The sequence below is a fragment of the Bombus vancouverensis genome, chromosome 1 (genome assembly GCF_051014615.1).
Source record: "Bombus vancouverensis nearcticus chromosome 1, iyBomVanc1_principal, whole genome shotgun sequence".
NCBI lineage: Eukaryota > Metazoa > Arthropoda > Insecta > Hymenoptera > Apidae > Bombus > Bombus vancouverensis.
This window is the reverse complement of record NC_134911.1, coordinates 2,123,130-2,149,560: the sequence shown is the minus strand read 5'-3', so window position 1 is coordinate 2,149,560 and position 26,431 is coordinate 2,123,130. Positions and strand designations below refer to the sequence as shown.

Sequence of the window (26,431 nt, the reverse complement as noted above, 5' to 3'; positions counted from 1 at the left end):
GGTACTGCTTCGCACGCTTTCTTCTTTTCTTGTAATTTTTTCTCATCGTCATGGCGAATGCTTGACAATCCGTAACAATAGTAAACGGCACACCTAACAGATATACCCTGAACCTGAAGTCTATCTCCTTTTTCAACAGATCGGTTAGGGGTTTGGCAATCTTCGCGTAACCTCTAATGAATTTTCGGAAATATCCCGTAAGTCCCAAGAAACTCTGGACTTTTCTAACCGACGTTGGCTTGGGAAAGTTTGCAACGGCCTTGGTTTTATGAGCGGACGGGTATGAGCCCATACTGCCCAGTTAATTCTACGACCATTTGCAAGCGTTCCCATGCCTCCTCTAAATTCTTTGCAAGGACAATGATATCGTCCATGTACACGATGACAATACCCTTATCCATCAGTTCTTTGTAGATCTTCAATATATACTTTTGGAGGACAATAGGGGAAATTTTCAGACCAAACGGCAACTTCAGAAATTCGTATTGCCCCGTGGGCGTAACAAAAGAGGTGTACTTCTGGCTATCCTTGTCTAGACTTACGTGGAAAAACCCATTTTTTAGATCTATTGTTGTAAAAAGCTAGGCGCCTTGCAACGCGTCTAAAACGTCTTCAATTAACGGCAACGGAAAATGTGGACACTCAATGAGTTCGTTAAGCTCACGAAAATCGACGCAAACCCTGATGGAGCCATCTTTCTTTCGGACTACCACTATCGGACTCGCATACTCCGAGTCTGACAGTTTGATGACACCCTCGTTTGTCCACGCTTCCATCAGATCATCTACTTCCTTTCTTTCCGACGGCGCCAGTCTTCGCGGTCTTCGCGCTACCGGTTTGTCGCTTTTCAGAACTATCTTCGCGGTTATCCCGACGTCTCTCTTCTTCTCCGGCCTATACCCTTTAATAATATCCCGAATGGCTTCACGGTAATGAGGTTCTCGTACATGCGACAAGTCGATCTCGTCGGATTGTTCTACCGCGTTTACCCTCAGTACATCCGGCGCGTCCTCGTGACCGTCGGTCTGAACGTCGAGTCGTAAAAAGGTCACCTCGCCCCGTTTGACTCGCAACTCTACCTGGTCTAAAAAATCGGTACCTAAGAGTAGACTGTGTCTTGTCATTACCTTATTCGAGACAACATGCAGGGTGACAGTAAAGTCGTACCCGTCGACCGTCATTACCCTTGTAAACTCGCCCCAGGTACTATTGCCAGCGGACCCAAAACCATCAAACCTAAGTTTGCAGTTTCCCAGAGGTGGTGATCCTAACCTCGCATACTCATCCGCTCGTATGAACGTAAGGTCACTACCTGTATCCACTAACGAGACAAACCTGCAGCCATCTATCGACACGTCCTTCAAGTACTTTTCGGATCTTGACACTATGCAAGTCTCTTTCGGTCGTGCCGTACACCTCGTTGCAATATGTCCAAATCCGCTGCATTTGAAACACCTAACACCTTCTCCCCTCTCCGGACACTTAACACTTAGATGATCCTCACTACCGCAAATGAAGCATCTTCTTTTCTTCATTGCATCTACAGATTGACTGGGCTTCCCGTTCTTCTGGGTTTTAGCCGGCTTCACAATCGACTTTGCTCTGCGACTCTTCTGCTCTTCGTACATCACTAACCTCTTCCTCAACTCTTTGATTGACGTAGCGCCGTACAATATAGCTTTATTGTTCTCGTCGTCTATTATTCCATCCACTATGTATTCCACCTTTGCTTCCTCCTCCATGTCCACATGGCTGGCTATTTCGAGCATGCGGTACATGTAGGCCAAACATGCTTCATCACTCTCCTTTTTTGTTTCTTCAAGTTTCCGATGAACTTGCCTACTGTTGACTTTCCTCGAAAATTCTTTCACTAGCCCCCTCTTCAACTCATGCCAAGTCCTGGCATGACACTCGAAGCTCGCAAATATTTTCGCTGATCCCTTCAGCAGCTTCCTCGCGTAGACTGCCTTCTGCCCATCCGACCACATGCACATATCAGCGACTTCCTCGAACGACTCGAACCATCGTTCGACATTTTCACCTTTGTTGCCACTAAACGACTCTAATGCATCTTCGACGTCTCTAAAACTCAGTGTCGAACCAACACATGCCCTTCGACAACATTCGTCACGGTTCTGATACACCCTTCGCGTACCTCTCTTGTATCCTCTGGCGTTTTTTCTGTCATCTTCATCCTCACTTTCGTCGTCGCTTTCTTCTTCCGACTCATCGTCGTCATCCTCCGGGTCGTCTCCTCGTACACCATGCTCCCGTTCTACACGTAACGCAGCAAGCAGTCGCTCTACCAGCTCGCGTTTTCTGCCCGCTAGTCTCAGCCGTCGTCTTCTCAGTTCGTCTTTTAGTTCAGATGTTCGCATCTGAACCACCTGCTCGTCGGTCAATCCTGCTTCTCCTGTATCGTAGTCAGCCATTGTTCTCAAATACCACTTTCACGAATAAACCGTCACTTAAACTCTTCACTTGTCACTTGGCACTCTAAATCCCGGCTGGAGCCCCCCAAAATATGTAGTAACTTGTGGATTCTTAGAGTAAGTGATAAGTGATGATGGTAGAGTTTAAAGTTTAAGATATTTTAATGAGTGATATTCAATAACAAAGGACAGACTACGATATCTTCGCACGCCGACTCACACTCCGTGTCCGCTCAACTCGCACTCTGCTTCTCGACTAACACTCTCTGGCCGTTTTAGCACTCTATTGTCTATTGCTGGGCCCACCGCACACGTGTTCTACAGACGCTCGTAGCCAGGGTCACGTAGGTCTTTTCGGCTATTTACCTATTTACCTGAAGGACCCGGTAATGCATTGATGAAGCCGACAGCGCCTCGGCTCTCGCGACATTGTCTGTAGTTAGCTCGACGTTTCTTGGGCCCTTCTTCCCGATACTACATGTATTAATACATAAAATACCTAAACCTAAATGGACTTTAATATATACAGTATATCCCCATTTATAGTCCATTTCAGTTGTATATGTCGGAGATGAAAGAACACCGGAGCCTTTGGAATTTTGGATAATCCCGCAACATTGTAACCTAGAGTCTACTATAGCTGTAATTGAACAATTGTAGTTATTCAATCCCATTGTAATTGTTCGAGAGTTGTGATAGTGAGCTTGGGCTCGAGGTGACAGTCAGTCGCCGAACGTAGCCGCGGTCACGGGATGAACGCTTTGTCTAACAAAGGTATGGAGTAATCCTATAGCTCTCCTTAAAAGAAATATTCGTGGCGACACGCGACAGTAAACATTCCAACGGTTTCTGTCCCATGGCTCGCCACACGCAGACCCTATTCTTCGAGTAAGATGATTGCCAGTTGTCGATGCGTCTCCGCAGTACATGTTCAGCTAGCTCGAGGGCCCGTTATAAATCTTAAGATTTAGTCAACTAAAGTCCTTCAAACAGACAAACGGTCTTTGTCCCAACTACGGGAAGATAGGGAGACCTATTTTTCAACGAGCGGCGTCTCCCACTAGCAACTTTTCCTCGAGGGCAGCTAGCATCTTTTTCTAACCACCGATATGGAGATTGACCAATTAGCAGCAACGCCAATTTCCCTTACTTTCTGAACGAAGGCTTTTCTCGACGAATCCGATGATCTCGTGTCCTTAGACACACCCCATTATAGTTTTCCTCTGTGACATCATCGGGACGGGAAAGGCATTCTCGCTCGCGATCTCATTGATGAAAGGAGTAACCCAAACGAAGATTCGTTTCACGCCCCTAACCCTAATTCTAATGTAAACCCGACATATATATACAGCTAAGAATATGGAAATTCTCAAAACGCCTACAGCATACAAACTTGGGAAAACATACCCCACAAACAGTGGGAAAAGATCGTTAGCTAAAAGCGTTAGCTTGTGATAAAAGATCGAAGGATGTACGGCTTACATGTATCGAATGCTTGGGATAGCTAGTCACATGAATATGGATGAAGCAGCAGAAATGCGGTACATCGTAGAAAGAATAAGAGACAAAGAAGTCTGTGGCAGCACGGGCCACGGAACTTTTCAACGGCTCCGGATACAAAGCGCGACGCCGCCAAAGCGCAACACCGACGTGCCCAATGTACCATCGATATCTTCACACTCTTTCCGCCGAATTCTCGGAAGAGCATACACGTGCCAGCACTGGCGGCACATCTAATGAATGCACGCTAGTGGGGATATCGATGGGCTACGAAGGGAAGAATCTGCGCGATCCGAAACAAAAGCAGAGTCAGTCTGTCTTGCGCCATTAAATGTGTAACTCCTCGGTACTATTTGATAGCAACGCGTCGAATGACCTCTCGGTGTCTATCGTTATTTGTTAGTTGTTACCTGTTGTCTGTTAAGTGTAATTGTTGATTGTTAATTGTTAACTCTGATTGTTGATTAGTTCTAATAAACTATTGTTCGTAAAAACACCAAGAATAGTTCCTTACGCACCTATCACCATACCACCTCAAGTCAATAAAGCAATACTATGTGGGGCAAAATCAATGAAAGAACTTAAGGAAAATCTAATCATCTATGAGGAACAAAAATCTCGCATAGCAGAGTCATCTGTGAGACAGGTCAGACCTGAGGACAACAGGAACATGTGAGTGCCGATTGTCCAAACAAATCGAGAGGTCCTAAATGTTTTAAATGTAGAGAATTCGGACACATTTCAACAAACTGTGCGAATATACTAAAGGTTACGACACGTGTGACAGGTGGCGGAATGAAAATAAAAGAGGGGTCAAGCAAATAAAGATTATGGACATGAATGTAGTGGCAAAGATAGACACAGGAAGTGATCTTAATTTAGTAAGAATGAGTATGTATTTGCATTTAGGAGCACCTCAACTTGGGAAAAGAATTATTAAATTCGATAGTATAGGAGCCGTGAACGTACATACCATGAGACGATTCAAAACGGAAATAATGATTGACGGTTTAAAGGCAACGCTAGACTTTGACGTAGTTCTCGATAACTTCTTGGGACACGATGTACTATTAGGTTTTGAATTAACTGATCAAATGGAAGTAAGAGTGAAACATAAACAAGTAAAGTTTAAACAAATTAAAAAAGAACTACGTGAGAACCAGTGTGCTGCCGAAAATAGTGAATGGAATGAAATGTTAAATATAGACGTATGTAGTAAACAAAACGATCGAGATCTGGCCGAGTTCGACCATATTGAAGATAAAAAAACCGGAGACGATATTAAAAATTTAATTAGTGAATATACAGTGACGAAGACAAAGGACACAGGTGTACGTATGAAAATCATAATTAAGGATAATGCACCAGTATACCAAAACGCACGGAGATTGTCAGCAGAACGAAGAAAACAGGAAACGTTAAAGGAGAAACAACAGGAAATCGAGATTCTCCGGAAAGAACGAGATTTAGGACGTGAACGAATTACGAAATCCGCAAATCAAGCAGATCAGGCAGAATAGTCGCTTATTTCAGTAGTAAAGGAATATGAGCAGTATCGCGAGAAAATGCAAGAAACCTTTACTGACGCGGAGGTTGCATTTTCAAAATTACTCGAAGAAAAAAATGCACTTACTTTACAATTGGAGGAAGAGAAGAGGAAGTGTGAAGATCTCATGTTTCGTTTCGAGGAAGAGTTCAGAAAGAAAGAAGTGAGCAATGTGTGATAAATACTGTAAATGAAAATAAGATCAAAGATATCGAAAAGCTGTTGCTGGAAGAAAGAGAACGTGTCGGTCAGCTAGAACGTGTTAGCATAAAATCATTCGAAACAGAAGAAGAAATGACACGTCTTCGCAATGAAATCTCAAATGCTACTGCTCAAGAAACGCAGCAAATCGAAGACTTACAGAGTCGCAATAAAAATTGGGAGGAAAGTAGAAATAATCTTGAGAATGAGGTGCAAGAGAAAAGAATAATTATGGAGCCATATATAAATCAAAAAACTGAATTGCAATCAAAATTGAAAGAAAATCAACAAGGAAGCGCGATTCATAAAGAATCAGAGAAAAGTTTGCGGACAGAAATAGAACGTGCGACGAAAGATTTGGAGAAAAAGAATACGTTGATAGAAGATATGGAAAAGCAATTTGAACACAGTACAAATAGTTGAAAAAAGCTGTAGAAACGATAGAAAATATTAAAAGAAAGATGTATGTTTGCGAGTGGCGCATTGGGTACTTTTAATTGAACAATTTGATTATAAAATCAAGCATAGACCAGGTACGACGATGCGTCATGTGGACGCGCTTAGTCGGAATACAGTGGAAGTGTTATTAGTACAGGAGGACCGAAGCGATTTGATTGATCGAGTTCAAAAAGCTTAAGAAGAAGATGACGAACATGAAGACAACGAAGGATACTCGTCATCCATTGAGGTTGATAGTCGATGCAGAATAGCAAGAAATCAGAAGCGCAAGTGTAATTAGTATTATTGGGCACATCTGAGGGCAGATGTGTTTGTCAGTAAGGCCGAAGTTGTGGCGTCAGAGAAGGACGTGGCTGATTGTTTATAAACGTTGTCAAGATATATTAATGTTGTCAAGGAGTGTCAAGGAGTGTCAAGGAGTGAAATCACACATCTACCGACGACACGTAAAGCCTGGCGTTATCCAGGACCAGCTAGAAGAGTTCGACGACGATGAACACGCCCGCCGATTCGGTGCACTATGCGAATATCACGCCCTGGTCGCACGATTACCGAATCTCATCGAAAGTGAGCGACCATCACCCACCTCGACACCCATAAATGCCAGATTATTCGCAATCTCAGGCCGATGGCAATAAAAGTGGCAGAACCACATCTACCCACATTCGACGGAGCCATCGAAAATTGGAATATTTTCTACGACGTCTCTGTAACAATGGATCGCAATGACTAATTAACACCTCTACAAAAGCTACAGTATCTCCGGTCCACTGTAATGGGAAGAGTCGCGTACTGCATTCAATCGTTGAACACTACTGACGCTAATTACACCGACACAATCGCCATTCTGAAGGAGAAGTTCGATTGTTCACAACCTAACCTCAATCTACGCCACTGGAATGCGATTCAAAACTATCTGAAACTGACCAAGGAATCATCGAAAGCCCTGGAGTGTTTGGTCGACACGATCAAGCAGTATCTACGCGCGTTAAGGAACTTAGGAGCGCCAACCGTTCAGACACCTTTCTTGTGAACATCATACATTCCAAGCTAAGCACAGACATCATTCAACATTGAAAACTCTTGGCGTCTTCTGGAACGCCATCGACAATTCCATCCTCTATTCAATCAAGGCTACACCCGCCATCTCCCTACTCACGAAACGAGTGATCAGCTCCGAAGTTGCCAAAATTACGACTCGCAGGGGTTGTTCTCGCCGCTGATCGAGCAAAGAAGCTGCCACAACGGGTTTCGTAATGGAAGATCGATTGGGACGAATATCTCCCATTAGACATACATTTAGAGTGAAACAGATATTATTCCCAGTTATCACTACGGAACAAGACCACGTTCCAACGCAGGATAATAATCGAGTCCGCAAAAGAGATCTAATTACACGGCTTCGACGATGTCAACGAGAGTATGTATGAGGCCTGTGTTTGCATCCGCAATATCAACCACGTCCAACGTCTAGAAGCAAATTCTCACAGCTAAGTCAGAGGTGGCACAGCTCAAATTCAGACCACACCACAGCTGAAGCTAAACGGAAGACTGCTTCTCGCGCCCCTGACCGATACTATACATCAAGCTTTACCAGACGAGATATCTCGGACCTTTTATGGAACTGATTCAGCTATCGTCCTCGATTCGATTAACACATCACCCCATATGTTGAAAACCTCTGCCGCTAACCGCGTGGCCGAAATCCAAACGAAGGCCCATAGTACCGATTGGCGTCACGTTTCCACAAGCGATAATCCTACAGATCTTATCTCCTGGAGTCAATCGCCGGAAGAATATCTATGCCTGACCATTTGACAATATGGACCAGAATGGTTACACCAACCTGAAGGATGCTCCCCAACGTGAAGCCCAGCACGATTGGTAGAAATACCGGAGCAGAAAAAGGCGATTTGTCTAACCACGAGACCCACCCATCACAGTTTGCTAGAGAGATAATTCTCCTAGTCCAAACTGATGAGAATCGCTCGCTGCCTTCGATGGAGAAAAAAGCAGAACCGAGCGGGGCACGTCTAACAACGAATGATATAATTACTGTGCACAAGAAGCTTATAAAACTACTCCAAATCAGTCATTTCCCCGAAGAAACCCGCATTGCGAAGTGATCAAAGTACGGCGGCAATGGGGAGGCTTCTGCGACTCAATCAATTTCTCGATAAGGAAGGGATATTGCAAGTTGATGGCCGACCGAGCCATTCGCCGATGCTCTTCTCTCAAAAACATTCGATCATACTGCCGGAATCATCCGTCACGGCTGCTAGTACGAATCTGGGGCATAACGAACAAAGTTATCTCCAAGATCATCCTGGAAATTTCTACGGCCGAGAAGACAATGACGAGGACAACCGATGACTTGAATAAATTCCGAATCACCGAAAATATTTTCATCCGACCCATTCCACAACGACCTACTCTAGTGACTGCTCAGATCAACGTTTCAACACTTAAGGTTATCTCCCAAAAGGAAGATCTCCCCTCTGTAAAGAACATCGCTGAGTGACCGAACGGGGAGATCTGCCTTATTAAATTTTGCAACGCGTTTTATTTTTTTTCTATTATTATCAATTATTGTTACTTGGAATTCAGCCACTGCGTTTATGAAGTTCAGTATATAATAAAATAAATCAATCTAGTGGTGTTAAAATTAATTAAAAAGTTACACTATCAGTTATTGTTATTTACATAGTGTTATAGATAGTGTTATTTACCTTTAGTCATCTTTAATGTTTTTAATTTTGCCTATATTTTTTATGCTTTTAATATATTATTAATATATACTTATATATATATTATTATTATTATATTATAATTATAATTTTGATTATAATATATATAATTAAAATTATAATATATATATAATTAAAATTATAATTATAATGTATAATTAATTAATAATATACAGGGTGGTTGGTAACTGATGGTACAAGCGGAAAGGGGGTGATCCTACGCGAAAAAAGAAATCAAAAATATAGAATACAAATTTTTTTTTAAATTTTTAAAAAATTTTTTTTTCTTTTCATTTTTCCATCGAGACAACGATCTACAGTGAGATCCGTTATAACGAGACGTGATAAAGTGCACGCGTACCGAACGAAAATTCAAAGTCGATTGGTCGTTACCAAACCCCCCGTTTAATTATATACTGTAATTATATATATTATAATATATAATTTTGATATATACTTTTAATACATTTAATATATATTTGATACTTTTGATTTGATATTTTGTTTACCTGAAGTTAGTTGAGTGTGTGTGTGCAACGCCAACAGGTGCTGGAATTAGTTGGGTCTTCAGTGGCATCAGCCGTTTGAGCTTCGATGCAAAACGCTCGTTGAAATTTAAACAGCTGCAGTTCGGATGCCGTTCTTGAATGTTAAGACTGCCTTGCTGCATTTGTTAGTCAACTTCTTCAGGTACTCCCGAAGCCAGCGGCTCCAGAAGTGTTGCTTGAGTGTGTTCAGGTCTTGGATGATGGGTAGCTCGTTGCAGATGATGCGTCCGAGATAGCGCTGATTCGGTGATTCGGTCTTGATTGGAGTCGTCGGTTGTCGTCGTCATCGTCTACTCAGCCGTAGAGGGACCCAGGATTAGCTTGGAGATAACTTTGTTCGTTATGCCCCAGATTCGTACTAGCAGTTGTGACGGATGATTCCGGCAGGATGATAGGATGTTTTTGGGAGAAGATCATTGGCGAATGGCTCGGTCGGCCATCAACTTGCAATATCCCTTCCTTATCGAGAAATTGATTGAGTAGCAGAAGCCTCCCCATTGCCGCCCTACTTTGATCACTTCGCAATACGGGTTTCTTCGGGGAAATGACTGATTTGGAGTAGTTTTATAAGCTTCTTGTGCACAGTAATTATATCATTCGTTGTTAGACGTGCCCCGCTCGGTTCTGCTTTTTTCTCCATCGAAGGCAGCGAGTGATTCTCATCAGTTTGGACTAGGAGAATTATCTCTCTAGCAAACTGTGATGGGTGGGTCTCGTGGTTAGACAAATCGCCTTTTTCTGCTCCGGTATTTCTACCAATCGTGCTGGGCTTCACGTTGGGGAGCATCCTTCAGGTTGGTGTAACCATTCTGGTCCATATTGTCAAATGGTCAGGCATAGATATTCTTCCGGCGATTGACTCCGGGAGATAAGATCTGTAGGATTATCGCTTGTGGAAACGTGACGCCAATCGGTACTATGGGCCTTCGTTTGGATTTCGGCCACGCGGTTAGCGGCAGAGGTTTTCAACGTATGGAGTGATGTGTTAATCCAATCGAGGACGATAGCTGAATCAGTTCAATAAAAGGTCCGAGAAATCTCGTCTGGTAAAGCTTGATGTATAGTATCGGTCAGGGGCGCGAGAAGCAGTCTTCCGTTTAGCTTCAGCCGTAGTATGGTCTGTATCTGAGCTGTGCCACCTCTGACTTAGCTGTGAGGATTTGCTTCCAGACGTAGGCCGTGAGGTTTGATGTTGCGGAGGCAAATGCTGGTCTCATACGTCCTATAGTTGACATCGCCGAAGCGGTTTAATTAAATCTCTTTTGTGGACTCGATTATTGTCCTGCGTTGGAACGTGGTCTTATTCCGTAGTGGTAACTGGGGATAATATCTGTTTCACTCTGAATGTATGTCTAATGGGAGATATTCGTCCCAATCGATCTTCCATTACGAAACCCGTTGTGGCAGCTTCTTTGCTCGATCAGCGGCGAGAACAACCCCTGCGAGTCGTAATTTTGGCAACTTCGGAGCTGATCACTCGTTTCGTGAGTAGGGAGATGGCGGGTGTAGCCTTGATTGAATAGAGGATGGAATTGTCGATGGCGTTCCAGAAGACGCCAAGAGTTTTCAATGTTGAATGATGTCTGTGCTTAGCTTGGAATGTATGATGTTCACAAGAAAGGTGTCTGAACGGTTGGCGCTCCTAAGTTCCTTAACGCGCGTAGATACTGCTTGATCGTGTCGACCAAACACTCCAGGGCTTTCGATGATTCCTTGGTCAGTTTCAGATAGTTTTGAATCGCATTCCAGTGGCGTAGATTGAGGTTAGGTTGTGAACAATCGAACTTCTCCTTCAGAATGGCGATTGTGTCGGTGTAATTAGCGTCAGTAGTGTTCAACGATTGAATGCAGTACGCGACTCTTCCCATTACAGTGGACCGGAGATACTGTAGCTTTTGTAGAGGTGTTAATTAGTCATTGCGATCCATTGTTACAGAGACGTCGTAGAAAATATTCCAATTTTCGATGGCTCCGTCGAATGTGGGTAGATGTGGTTCTGCCACTTTTATTGCCATCGGCCTGAGATTGCGAATAATCTGGCATTTATGGGTGTCGAGGTGGGTGATGGTCGCTCACTTTCGATGAGATTCGGTAATCGTGCGACCAGGGCGTGATATTCGCGTAGTGCACCAAATCGGCGGGCGCGTTCATCGTCGTCGAACTCTTCTAGCTGGTCCTGGATAACCTTAAACAGGGTTCACGTGTCGTCGATAGATGTGCGATTTCACTTTAAAAGAGCCTCTTCATGCTGACCGAACTTCACTGACTTGACACTTTAAACACAACTGTTTATTCACAACACTGTTTAAAGACTAGGGGTCTCTGTGGCGATGCGTTGAGTGCGTGTATGTTTCCTCGGAGACTCGAGTAAAAGTGTGTTCTGACCGAAGAGTTGATGACTAGTGGAGTTCGACGATGATGACGTTGAGAGGGAAAACTATCGATGGATGTGTCTACAGCCCGAGACGAGCGGATTGGTTGATGGCAATTTTCGTTAAGAAAGTGAGGGTAACCTCTATCCCTGCCAATTGGTTGAAGAAATGCGGTGGGGGGTGAAGGAAGGGTACTGACCGCCTCCGACCGAAGGTCGCACTTTGGCCGAAAATAGCCTTGGAGTGCCGTACAAGGGAAAACCCGCTTGTCCCGTAATATACCTTAAAGAACAATAAACTTTAGGAGCCTGGAACCTGAAGGATGCAATAGACTTAGTCGCAAGAATAATAGTCGTACCACTCCTGTTTATACTGTAATAAAATGAAATTATTTATAATATGTTTTAGACACTGATAAATTATCTAATATAATGATGAAATCATTTTTCTCGTGACAACTTCTACATTTCTTACTAGACTTTTATTTAGATTATTTGCAAAATAAAAACCGTCAGATGGATAACATTTTAAATTATAATATCATATAGTAAATCTTTCCTGATCTCTACTTTGCGATAAAGTAATTACGGTTAATAAAAAATATTATTTTTAATAATTACTTTTATTATATAAAAATATAACTTTCCCTAAAAATTTAAAGATCATAAAATAAAATATCGCTAATGATGTTTATCGCAATAAAGTAATGGATAATTCAAATTCCATTTGAAAACATTGTAAAAAATGAAATTAGATTAGATTAAATTGTATGAAATGTGTATGATCTTGATTTGATATCTTGATTAAACCATCGTAGGAAAAAATAATATACGGAATATAACAGATATTATAGTCACAAATAAAATTATAATATACGTGGATAATATTCTGCAACATAATATCACTATAATGCAGAACATCAATTCAGTTAAAGCATAAATGTTCCATAATAAATTTTATAAGCAATTATGTTGCATTTTTAAATTCAATAATTCCATTAACTATTACTTTCTAATTTATTTAATTTACTCCAACTAAAATGAAACTCACCTTTTCCAGGTGACATGTTTTCAACCCTGCAACACTCACCACGTTAAAGATAAAGAAAATTAGAATTTCATCCTTCAAAGGAATTAAACACGCATTTTTCCGGGTCTTTGATCAAAATAGTGAAAGAAAAAGATCTGACAGAAATGGTAAAAAACTTTTGGCGGAAATAATATAAAGCAGGAGTAAGAGAGATGAAATTTTCAGCAAATATTTCCCCCGCGATGACAAAAATATCACCGACTGCGCTTTCACGATGGCATTAAAAACTACCAGCACGTTGGTTACGTTTTGCTTTTATTAAAACATCGTGTTCCGCCTTTTGAATAATGTATCGCATTGTAGCGTACGGTTACTGGATACCTGTATATGTACTTTTATTGTCGTGTCCCTTCAAATCCCCATTAATCATCCCCTTTAGGATATTCTTGGCTTAGCTAATCAACGATTATATCGGTTCGTACCTCGTTATGTGAACTTTCAAGACGATACTGCTGTCGTAAGTGTGATCCTCGATGATCGAACCAGCAAACGTGTACTGTCTTTTTTGGATATTTATTTTTTTATATAATAACGAAGGAAGTTTCGTGACTATACAGAGTGTTCAGTAAAGAACGTTCTATGAGCAAACTAATAAACGATGTTGGGCATTGATCAATTACCATTTTTAATTCTGTTGCCATCCAGGAATATTTTATGTTTCAATATAGCTTTCATTTCAACGTAAAAGAAGAACGTAAAGTGAAGAACGTAAAAGCGTTAATTTCATCAAATTATTAATACCTACGATTAATTTCCGGTATTCTTAAAATTATTATAATTACATTGCGAATCTCTATACATTTCCAAAATATTAAAGGGCGAAAAATTCCACAAAATGCATATGGCATTAAATAACATACAAAATCCAAAAAATATAAATCGAAAGTAAAATGTCATTATAATGTTTAGTAGATGAAAAAAAATTTCTATTTAAATTCTATTTGTTTAGTTATGCTCATAAAAATATAAAAATACATAAACACCCGCAGATTAGATATGATATTATGAATCAACAAGATTGATCCTTGTCTCGAAACTCGCGTGACTATTGACAGTTTCAAAATTTACTTCTATCAAAGTTGGATATCAATATCCAAGGAACGATGTCAGGTCTAGAACTCGTGGCTTGATTTATCTGTAAAATTTGACAAATTCAGAAATGAGATGTCTAAACATATTGTTAAATTAATTGCAGAAATATTTATTTAAAGAGTTTGCTGATCTTTAGTACAGTAAAATTGCATATACCTACAAATCTTTATATAATGTAAAAATTTACGAGGAAAAATCTTCAACCCGGAAATTCAGAAAATTATGAAATTTTGAGGATATGTAGAATATATATGTATAGGTATATATAATGCTATTTTCTTTGCTGCTCAAGGTCGCTCAAGGGGGGTAAAATAGAATCGTGACTGAATATTATTTTCTGTCCATTGAAGTTTGAGATTGTTAATGGCATATCAGAATTCCATTAAGATTAATTGAAGAACCTCTTGAATCGTGCATAACACTTCTTCGTATATGTTGGTGTTATCGAGTTACAATGTTTCAGACAATTTTCTTCTAATACCTCTTTGTGGAATTAATTACATGATACAATTTCATATACAGAGTGGTTGGTAACTGGTGGTACAAACGGAAAGGGGGTGATTCTACGCGAAAAAAGAAGTCGAAAATGTAGAATAAAAATTTTTCGTTTGAGGCTCTGTTTTCGAGAAAATCGACTTTGAATTTTCGCTCGGTACGCGTGCACTTTATCACGTCTCGTTATAACGGATCTTACTGTAGATCGTTGTCTCGATGGAAAAATGTAAAAAAAAAAATTAAAAGAAAAATGTTCATTCTATATTTTCGACTTCTTTTTTCGCGTAGAATCACCCCCTTTCCGCTTGTACCACCAGTTACCAACCACCCTGTATAGTGATCAATATTCACATATATACACGTGAAATAAAAAATAAAAAGACCGAAAGAAATAACAAGAAAGATTGTCGAAGTTCATATACGAAGGATTAATTAAGATATCGTTTTGTGGAGTAATGTGTAATAATACAAATTTACAGCCAAATGAAGAATTATATTTATAACATTGAATAGCGCTTTTAACTTTCCGCTTTCGTTGCTAAAATGATAGTATCCTTGCAAGATAGTTCTAAGCATTATTGAACATATTAGGAGGGTATTCCATCGCTTTTCTCAATAGGCATACTCAATCCGCTCTTCAAAACATTGTAGGTAATTACCCTGAGGTAATTGCCTACAGGTAACTGTCCTCAGGTAATAACGTGACTGACGTGCCTGGGTAATTTGCAAGAAATTATACAAAGAAAATGAAAGGAAAAGTTGGCGAAGAATACCATAAATTTGTATAGAAAGTGTGTGGTTCATGCAAGATAGCGTTCGACCATAAGAGTAAGTTAGAAAAAATTTACGAAATGTCCAGCTGGACAAATTGTAAAGCACAAATTAAAAATAAAAAAAAATCCTCAAGAATACTTAATGCGTATGTGATTTTGAACACCAGTGTACAGCTATGAATGCGCGAATTTTGTATAAACATTGTTTATATGTACTTCATGTTCTTCATTGTTTTGCACTTATTATGCCACAGGTAATACCTTCATTCAAACCGATCGTCATTTTTCGAAGTTAGTAAGAATATTTTGCAGAAAAGAAGGAAAATAATGAGAAATGAAACAAAAGAAGCAATAAATGGTAAAAGAAATATTATGTTAAATTTATATGACCAAGGAAAATCTTTTTCTTTTATTCTTTTTATTTATTTATTTAAATTTTACAATTTGTCCAGTAGGACATAAAGAAAAATCTTGTCCGCAAAAAATTATTAACAGAAGTCATTTTGCCGTAAAAAGTGTAATTAAACAATTATTATTAACAGAAGCTCTTTTACCGTAGAAAAAAAATGATTAAACAATTTTTTTGCGAAAAAGATTTAACAAATGCCACACGAAACGGATGTCTTCCGAGAGCTTATAGAAGAGAAAAAAGTCCTCGGAAATATCTGGAACAGTGCAAAAATAAATCTAACACGGAAATAGACCCCAGTTCCAATAGTTCGAAGAACGCTCAAAATCTGCTGGATATAAATCAAGAGTTGCAAAACGAAAATCATGCAGTAAAAAAATTAATAAAAAAAGTCATTGAAGTTTGTTATTAATTATGTACAAGGAAAGCATTCTGGGACAAGATACTGCTTTCAGACGAAAGCAAATCGAATATTTTTTAATGTGGTGGATAGGTTTTAATTTGGTGAAAATCGAATACTGAATTAGATAAAAAAAACTATATCCAAACCGTCAAATACGGATGAGGTGGGATGATGGTATGGAGGTGTATGTGCTCTTCTCGTGTAGGAGAGCTTATTTTTATCGAAAATACCACGGACAAATATAATTAGTTAAATATCTGGAAGCAGAAGTTTGGAAAAAGGCGGAAAAATAAAATTTATGTTAAGATTATTATTTTCAACAGGATAATGATTCCACACACATAACCTATATTATTAAACAATTTCTAAAAATCATTTTTAGTACACCGTATATGTTAATGACTTAAATTCTATTCAGCATTTTTGGTTTGAATTAGGAAGAAGGATTAAGACACATCATATTAATAAGTAAGATCTGAAGAAAGTACTCCTTGAGAAATTTTTTTTTTTATTATTTATTTATTTACATTTTACAATTTGTCCAGTAGGACATTTGGTAAAATATTATAGCTTTGTGGTATAGTAATATAATATTTTTTTATTTATTTATTTATTTAAATTTTACAATTTGTCCAGTAGGACATTTGGTAAAATATTATAGCTTTGTGGTATAGTAATATAACATGTGGGTGGCGTCCCCCAGCGGGGTACCACCTTCGTGTTTGTTAGGTTATATCCTTTGTGAGATCTGTTGGGTGTTTCCTTTTTAGTTTTTTTCTATGCTTGATGTGAATGGTATAAAATAGATCAAAAAGTCACAAAAAAAATTAGTACATTCAATGTCAAATCATCTGAAAATTGACATAAAGAAGTAGGATTACATACTAAATATTAAATCAAATGTTATAATAAATTTATATAACAAAATCGCAAGTGTGCCGATACTTCTGTTTCGCTGAACACTGATCTTTGTGTATGTTCTACCTTTCTTCTGTATTATAATTATTTTTTGAATTTGTAATTATATGGTATACCATGGTAAACTTTAGAATCGCTAGTTATATTTTACAAAAAGATTAAATAGAGAATCACATTCTTTACAGATTTACGAAGAAATTTATACGAAGATCCGGATTGTGTCAATATTTTTATTTGGTACCGTACACAAGCTCGTAAAAGTGTTCGCTGAACCGCAGCAGTTTCAGTAATGGCACGCTACGTAAAGTTTATGTGACTGTAGGATATAAATATATTATAAACAAAATCAGTTTTATATATATATGTATATACGTATAGAATTAATGAAATTTTAATATTATTTTCCAAGAGAATGTTTAATATACGACCCATAGTTCCTCGAAACAAATGTCGAAAAAATTTGTATATGAAAATGTATTATTAAAATAGATATTAACAGAAGTAAAATAGATATTAATACAATTAAATATATATTGATATCACTTATCTTCATTGACTATGAAATCATATTTGTTTATTTACTCATGTGTTGCGATTTAAAATTCCCGCGAGAAAATACGCGGCAAAATATAATAGATAATGTATACGTATACAAAAATGTACAACTAGGATTAAATTTGAAGAACAGCAATATATAACAATTAAAATATTTGTAAAACAAATTGCAATTATGGATTCTGAATTTCCCGATCCTGATGAAGAATTTGATTTAGTTCACGAAGATGAATATGAAGTTTTAAAAGAAATTGAAGGTATACAAATTATAACCTTGCTGTCATAACTTCTTATAAATTTATGTAAATGATCTAAGAATTTGTGTATGAGAAATAGGAAACTTTGTTTAATAGGATATTCTATCCTATTATTTAATAAATTTTTTGTTTATTAATGTAAAAAAAGTTAATTAAAGTCACAAAATAAATGTAATTACAAATTTAAATTACTTTTAGAGCTTGAAAAAAAAAAAGGAGAACAGCCTCAAGAAGTTCAGAATTTGCAGGAGAAGCGGAGAGAAGATGAATTGAATACTGTTATATCAAATCTATATAAGGAATTAAATACTCCTACATCTAGTAAATACAATGAATTAAGTATTCCTGGTAGTAGTAAAGTTATTGAAAGCAATGACAATTTTGGTACAGATATTACAAAAAAGAGAAATTATAATGAACTTTTTGGCGATATCTCAGATATATTAGATGTAAATGATTTCGGTATGTATCTTCATATAGCTTAAAACATTCATATATATGATAAATCATTGTATTTGAATTATAGCTAATATTCAGGAACCAAAAGAAAAGAAACCACGATGGAATGAACCTCAAGAAATTATTAAAGTGGTAGCAGATGCTAAGGTTAAGTTTAATGAATGTGACAGTGGAGTTTCTTTTAACAGAAAAGATGTTGAAAAGTATGTTAAAAGAAAATACGCTAACTTTTATACTTGAAAGTAGTAAAAGATTCATATTATTTGCTTCATAATTTTATTTAGCAAGAGAGAGTCAATATCATTGAGAGTTCCCCGTTGGAATTTTATTGCTCTGACTAGGCCACATGATGCACAACGTATTTATATAAGAGTAAAAAATAATGAGCAAAATAAAATTAAAAAAAGTGCAGATTCGATTTCTAACTTATTGTCAGTACCATATAGTCAACTTAAAACTGCAGCTGAAGAAATTGTAAGTGACTTGAAGATATATATTATCTCTTCTTTCAACATATATTGCAATAACTTTAATGACATGCATATTGTAAGAATTTCAAGTCTTTTTGTAGATATTACAGAATGTTAAGCGTGCCAGTTGTGAAATTCCCTACCTTGCTGCTACAAAATCTGCTAAAGATGATGAACTATGGGTTGATAAATATAGACCTAGATCTTACATGGAATTACTTTCAGATGAAAGTGTAAACAGACACTTATTACATTGGATAAAACTCTGGGATAAAATAGTATTTAATCGAAATTATGTTAATAACAAGAAGAAAAAAGTAAATTCTACATTTAAAAATAGAAAATTTATGGATGAAAAAGCTTTTCAGGAAGTAGATAGTAAAGGTTTCCCAATTCAGAGAATTGTGCTACTTAGCGGACCACCTGGATTAGGAAAAACTACGTTAGCCCATTTAGCAGCCAAACATGCTGGCTATAATGTAGTAGAAATTAATGCAAGTGATGAAAGAAGTCCAGATGCATTTAGGTAATTTACAATTAAAATTAATATCCAACTGAAATCGCAAATTTGTATAGATATGTATTGTTAAATATAGACAAGTCCTTCTTGCATCAACACAAATGAAAGCAGTAATGGGAAACGATCCAAAGCCAAATTGTTTAGTTTTAGATGAAATTGATGGTGCACCAGCTGCATCAATCGATCTTCTTCTTAAGTTCGTACAAGGTAAATTAGTTTCAAAAGGAAAGAAAGATAAGACTAAAACTGCTAAACAATCAAATTCTTGTCACCGCCCTGTAATATGTATCTGTAATGAACCATATACCCCTTCCTTAAGGTAAATTTCTAATACAACTTATTTATATGATTCATATACTCCTATGCACGAATATTAATTTTATTTTATATTTATTATAGAGCTCTTAGAGCAGTTGCCCTCATTATACCAGTACCAGAAGTAAGTGCTACAAAAGTAGCAGACAGGTTAATGGAAATATCACAAAAAGAAAATTTAAAAGTAAATCCTGATGCACTTTTAGGATTAGTAAAAGTATCTGGTTGCGATATTAGATCATGTCTAGGAGCATTACAATATATGGGTGGTATTAGTTTAGGCGACAATTTATCTTTTGCATTAAAAGATAGTAGAAAAGGATTGTTCGACTCGTGGAAACAAATATTAAAAATACCCATGAATAGAAGTGGTATACTGCCTCTTTCAGAAAGAGTTCAACTTGTACTAAAAACTGTGCAAAATGGTAAATCATTTTTATAGTAATATTATTAATACAAATTTTTAAGATATTAATAACATTTATTTTTTGCTTTAGGAGAAACAGAAAAATTAGCTCAAGGCGTATTCCATAATTATCCAGAAACTTGTAATGATAATTTTAGTTATATAGCATTATGTTTACAATGGTTTCAACTTTTTGATGAAATTTTATCATTTATTGCAAATCTTCAAACTTGGTCTGTTATGCCTTATATAAATTATACATTCGTTGCCTGGCATTTATACTTTGCAACCGCAGGAAATGTTAAATTATCCTATCCTTCCATTGCATATGAAGTAAGAATTACATATATTGTATATATAATTATCATACATATACACATATGATATGATCTAGACTCATAAATTTAATTTAAAAATTCAATTTTCCTAGATAAGTCAGAAACATGCAAGGAACGTTGGTATTCTAACTGCTGTTCAACGAAGTAGTGGTCGTAACAGTGTAATTTTAACAATCGACATTGCTCCTTTTCTTCCGGATTTATTATCTCCGCAATTACGAACAGTTTCTGGACATTTACACTCAGACAAAGAGAAGGATGATCTTAATCGATTAGTGAATATTTTAATTGACATTGGCCTCACATTCATTCAAGAAAAGAATCTTGATGAAAGTTATGACTACAAACTAGATCCGTAAGTTAGAAAAGTATAGTCTAGATTCGTATGTAAAATGTACAAATTAATTATATTTTTTCAGTAATATATTTGAAATAGGCATTTTTCCGGATTGTAAGTATCATCGAACACTCACATATACAGTGAAACAAATAATTGTTCAAGAGTTAGAAGCTGAACGATTACGACGAGCTGAAAATGCAATAAAAAATACAAGATCTATTCAAAGTAAAAATGAAGGAATTACAAATCATAATGTTATAACCAATTCAACATCAGATCCTGTCGCCAAGATATGCAATAATGCAGCTAGCAAAACTAATGTTATAGAACAATCTAAAAATCTTCAAACAAAAACAACAGAAACAGTAATAACTTTCTACGTTTCTTTTAATGTTATTTAATTCCTCTTCAACATAAATATTACAAAAATAATGATAATTACAGAAATATAAGGATTTCTTTGGAAGAATTATTACAATCGATCAAGATAAACACAACAAATTGGATAAAGAATCAATGAATTCGTTAAATCGTTTAACAAGGAATGGTGTATGGTATAAATACAAAGAAGGTTTTAGCAATGCAGTTCGCCGAAAAGTTAAAATGAGGAATCTTCTTTAAATTATTAAATTTAATTCTTTGTTATTTTTATTATTATCATCATTATTCTATGTTATAAAATGTGTGCTTTTATTTGATTTCAGAGCTTAATATGTATTTTTCCAACCTCCTCATATATGTGAAAGCATTGCTTGTTATAACAAATATACCTTAGACTACTAAAAAACTTCAACTATATTTTTGGACCTAACAGATTCCACTTTTAGCTCCTTTATATTAAAATATTTCCTCTTAGAGATACAGCGATATAAAAATAAAAAAATAAGCAAGAATGTATTTATCATTTACTTTTCTTGACTCTTCACATATATTTTAAAAAGTGTACATACGTGACCCCGATTTTTAATTCGAAAATATTCTAATTTGTATATTTTAGTCCATTGTCAATTAACTTCTAACTAACTTTGGTTGTTGATTATTATAATGAACACCTTGTATAAAATTCTAATCCTATATAACTTTGACTTAGAAATTATTGATTTCATCTAAACAAACATACGAATGATTTAGTTAACTCATTCTTCAATACTTAGATTCAATACTTAGATTAGTATGGTCCTCGAAAAACGGAACGCTGGGTGCGCTTTTACGTCCGTACACGCGAAAATCCATCACTGCAGCGTTGACGAAGAACCTCTCAAACAAACGCCCCAATTTGAGATAGACATTTTTGAACAGTGTATCGATGAAGTATTCTTTATGTGAAATTTATGATATTTCATTGATATATCCGGTACATCGTTGTTGCAACACTTTTTGATCGGTGAACAATTTATGAATAAAACGTCTTGTCACGATTGATGTTGCTTTTGTGATATCTATGCTACGTGCTTCTCGTTTAACCCAACCGAAATTGTAGTATCAAATCGATTTTTCATCCGACTTTATTTCATATTCTGTACAAGTTTTCTTCAAACCCAAATAGTTTCATTAAAGTTTATTTCTTGTGTTTGATGGAAAGAAGAAACCAGATATTACTTATTTCAACTTTCAGTAGATTATTTGTGTTTTCTTTTTGTTCCTGTAGCGGCACGCTAATAAATTCAAATCTTATTGTTGTTTTCCCTCGGAGCATCAATATCGTAGGACACACACATATTGTGTTAATAACCAAACTCAGAGCAAAACAATGTCGTCGTTACTTTCAACCGACAAACGCAGTCGAGTTCAAACTTTCCGACTGTCCCCCGACCAATATAAATAAACGAGCGAATTGACGAGCGGGAGAGTTCAGTAATATCGACGCATCACAGTGTATACGAAGTTTCTCGACACACGCGCGTATTTATTCCGATTAATTATATACCAGGACTTGTGCTTTGTATCAAGGCATTACTTTAATAAAGTGCTCACAACTCAGACTATAATAGAGATATTTGAACTACCTCATCCTCTACATTGGTGACCCCGACGTGATCAAATGTCTAAGAACAATTTATCGCATATGCACCCGCAACCAATCCGCGTGCCTCCGATGAAGCCGCAGAAGGTATCGTTTTGGTTCACGGTATTTGAGAAACAGTTTGAGGCGGCGGGAATCGAGCGAGATTCCGACAAAGTCGCCACCCTGTTTGGGTGTCTCGAATCAGAGTATCTGGAGCGACTCGAGGATGTTGATTTGGACTCCACAGTCGACAGTCAGTACGATCGGCTAAAGGAAGAACTGATACGGAGTCTAGCTGAATCCGACAGCGAGCGGGTTAAAAGACTGGTAGAAAAAGAGGTGATGGGCGACCGTAAGCCGTCCCAATTCTACCACGACCTGAAGAAGCTGGCCAGTCCCTTAGCGTCGGATCAGTTCATCCTCACGTTATGGGAGAATCGTCTACCAGACCGCATACGACGGGTGTTGGAGGTTATGGATGACATCAGCACGGATAAAATAATCCAGGTCACGGATAGAGTAGAGGAGGCCTGTTCAGGAAGCGATCAGCGGGAGGCGAGAGTAGCATCCGTGAGCAAACGCGAGGCACAGGACGACGCAGCGCCCAATTTCAGGAAGGAAATGCGTAAGGAAAGGCGTGAGGAAATGAGCGAGGAATTGCGCAAGGAATTGCGGCAGATTAATGCGAGGATCAACGCGCTCAGTATTAGCGTCCGTCGACGAATGCGTTCGCGTTCGCATTCCCCCGGGAGGCGTCGTCGGCATTCTACCTCCCGAAACGGTCTATGTTATTATCACGACTTGTACCGCGAGCGGGCGCGAAAGTGTAGATCTCCGTGTCAATGAAAGTCGGGAAAACTGAACCTCTATCGCTACGATGAACACGAAACGACGACGACACGCCACCGTAGCGCGAGTATCCATCGCCACATCGAAGTCTTCGCGCCACATCTACTCGGATTTGGCAATAAACACTACTGATGCTTTACCACACAAGGAAGAAACGTTATTACTGGTAAGGGGGTACTGTGGCGACTCGACATAAACAACCAACGGACGACGGTAGCGCAGTGGTTAGCGCATTAGGTTACGAACGTTCGGAACGCGGGATCGAATTCCAGCGACCGAAGTCCGATTTTTATTCCACGATTCTAAATAGGAAGAAAATATAGCAATACCCCCAGCAGCGACATCTACAGCCACCAGCCACAATCATCACGGACACGACTTATACACCTCATTTCTATCTTAATGAAAAAAACCATTAGTTTCCACAATAATCTAAATTTTATTTATTATTAATTAATCTCATATCCATAATAGAAAAATATGTAATATTCGTATATCGTCTATGCATTTGCTAACGAAAATTAAAAAATTTTAAAAATGTTTTCTCTGTGAAACCATTAAATATATTTGATGTACGCTATATACTCCGTTGATAAATATTCGGGCACTTACGTATTTTTGGATTTTGCATAATCATCTTACGAATTTAATTTCTTTTATGAACCTACTATGTTACCGTACAATCTTTTACGTTTTACATAAAAATTAATTCTTCTGGATCGGTCATTCCTAGCAATCCGTCATCTACATATAGTATCAGTATGAGTTCCTTACCATTCTTATCTCGGATGTACAAGCAAGACTCAACATCGCTTGTTTGAAATCTCAGTTTCACGAGAAATTCTGCAAAGCGCTTGTTTTTGAGACCTATTTCAGCCTATACAAACTTTTACTGAGTAGGCTAACCCTATTGGTACTGTTGCTATAACGTTCTGGTTGTTCCATGCATATGGTCTTGTCGAATTTTGAATATAGGAATACCATTGACACATTGAATATCAAATATATCTGTTTACTATGCTCAGAACATATTGTGCTTACAATTGGGCTAAACGTTTGGCTGTAGTCTATGTTTTGACACTGATTGAATCCTTTAATGATTAACCTTGCCTTGTATTTGTCGATCGTGTCATCGGGATTTCTTTTCACGCGAATAGTTCATTTGCACGGTACCGCATCACATTTCTTGATAGATCCATTAACTTTCACATCTGATTTTTTTGTAGGGAGAACATTTCGACATTCACGGTTTCCCTCTATTTAGCGCTTTCTTTGCTGTTCATAGCAGCTTTAAACGTTTCTGGATTCTATCTAGACAAATTCTATCGCTAACATAACATGATCGTCTAGATATCATGGTTTCTTCAGTGTCGAGCAATCTATAAGGACTCTTGTTAATGAATGCTACTCATCTTCTTTAGTTTCGTATTCGTCGTCGCTGATCGTCTCTTCCTTTATTTTTGTTCGGTTTTATGGTTTCGGAATTGTTCAAGCATAGCGTGATCTCTCGTGTCTCTTTTTCTCCACAGGGCGTTATTGTCCTTATTTATAACCTTATAAGTAGTAGACAATTACACAAAACAGATTAGTATTTCGGGAGGTTTTCTATTCCGAGATAACCTACGCTATCGTCGAGATTGTTATTTCGGACTACTTTGCCTTATGCGCGAGGATTTTCGCTGTTCATGTTCTGGTTGTTGTTTACACTTGACGATATCGGTGTACTGGCTCGCGCAGGCTCAGGAGTTATTATTGGTACACTAACGCCATTCATCTTCAAACTGTGTTTGTACGGAACTGAGACGAGATGTCATCGATTTCGTCGAATCTTGCCACCACTTTCTGTTCCAATGAAGTATGAATTACTATCATCCTGATCTATAATTTTGGTGTACATTCACATGTCTATCATCCAAATCTTATCGCTTCTTTTTAATACAGAAAGTTTCTTCACGTGTAGGTTATTGTACATTTTCTCCTGTTTATTTTTTCTCGCATTTTATTGAAAAGTAACTCTGTCATGTTCTATAAGGGGACCTAGGTTTTTTTTTAAAAATAAGGATATGAGACCGAATCTTTCTTGAATATATTAATTCTGCGGGCGAATAACCATTTTTTAACGAATAATAATACTGTTCTGTAGCTTAAGAGACCTATATTAACACTTAGCCAACTGAATAGTGAGATCTTTCCTCTGTAAAGTACATTACATTGCTGCGCGACTGAGCGGGAAGATCTCCCTTTTTGACTTTTGCAACGCGTTTTTTTTCTGTTTTTGTTATTATCAGTTATTGTTTACCTGGAATTGTTCCTAATTAATTGCGTCACTTTTTCTGCTTTTATAAAGTACAGTATATAATAAAATACACCAATCTAGTGGTGTTAAAATTAATTAAAAAGTTACACTATCAGTTATGACTCAATAAAGTTATAATCGAACGATACCACATTGTAAAAAAATATTTTTAATTTCATGTTCAAGTCATGTTATTTACCTTTACTCATCTTTAATGTTTGTAATTTTACCTATATTTTGTATACTTTTAATATATACTTTTAATTTGATGTTTTGTATAAACAACATGTGAAATCGTTAAATAAAATCATTACCGCAAAATATAATTGACCATATAAATAATTTTTAAACTTCCTTATTTTTTAAGCAGTGAATATTAGTCCTCGATACTTGGAAAAATGCACGGTCGAAAGCGTATAGGTTGACTTGTCCGAGCGTCGTGGAAACGTATAGCTCGCAGTGGCGCGCGCGGTTGGCTAAGTGATAATATCATCGCATTTTGTTGTAGTACTTTTAGCAATTTTCATATTGGCACCATTGCTCTGTAAGAGCCTTGGCGAATTTGTTACATACAAGATTGAAGTCATTCGCAAACCGACGGAATCTGAACGAAAAGTGTGTGTGGTATTCACTTCTT

At 37.4% G+C, this 26,431-nt stretch overlaps 2 protein-coding genes across 4 annotated transcripts in view; one reads left to right on the top strand and one right to left on the bottom strand.

Annotated features, from left to right (window-relative positions):
• Positions 1-266: 266 nt before the first annotated feature.
• LOC117162475 (uncharacterized) overlaps positions 267-26,431 on the bottom strand; it is a 417,893-nt gene continuing 391,728 nt past the window's right edge. The window contains exons 2-4 of the mRNA XM_076621188.1: positions 2,280-2,343; positions 901-2,240; positions 267-537 (exon numbers count right to left, since the gene is read on the bottom strand). Coding sequence (XP_076477303.1) covers positions 267-537; positions 901-2,240; positions 2,280-2,343 — 1,675 coding nt within the window. The remainder of the gene's footprint in view (positions 538-900; positions 2,241-2,279; positions 2,344-26,431) is intronic.
• cutlet (chromosome transmission fidelity protein 18 homolog) lies at positions 17,615-21,455 on the top strand. Of its 3 annotated transcripts, XM_033341347.2 has the most exons (11): positions 17,618-17,796; positions 17,995-18,258; positions 18,323-18,458; positions 18,540-18,729; positions 18,827-19,251; positions 19,322-19,564; positions 19,645-19,985; positions 20,058-20,299; positions 20,397-20,659; positions 20,724-21,009; positions 21,089-21,455. In XM_033341347.2, exons 1-11 carry the CDS (start codon positions 17,715-17,717, stop codon positions 21,263-21,265), a joined length of 2,649 nt encoding a protein of 882 aa, XP_033197238.1. In that variant the 5' UTR covers positions 17,618-17,714; the 3' UTR covers positions 21,266-21,455. The 3 variants fall into 3 exon arrangements, with proteins under 3 accessions (XP_033197240.1, XP_033197238.1, XP_076474072.1); XM_033341349.2 differs by lacking the exon at positions 21,089-21,455 and having other exon boundaries at positions 17,615-17,796; positions 20,741-20,906; XM_076617957.1 differs by lacking the exon at positions 17,618-17,796 and having other exon boundaries at positions 18,197-18,258; positions 18,323-18,402; positions 21,089-21,454.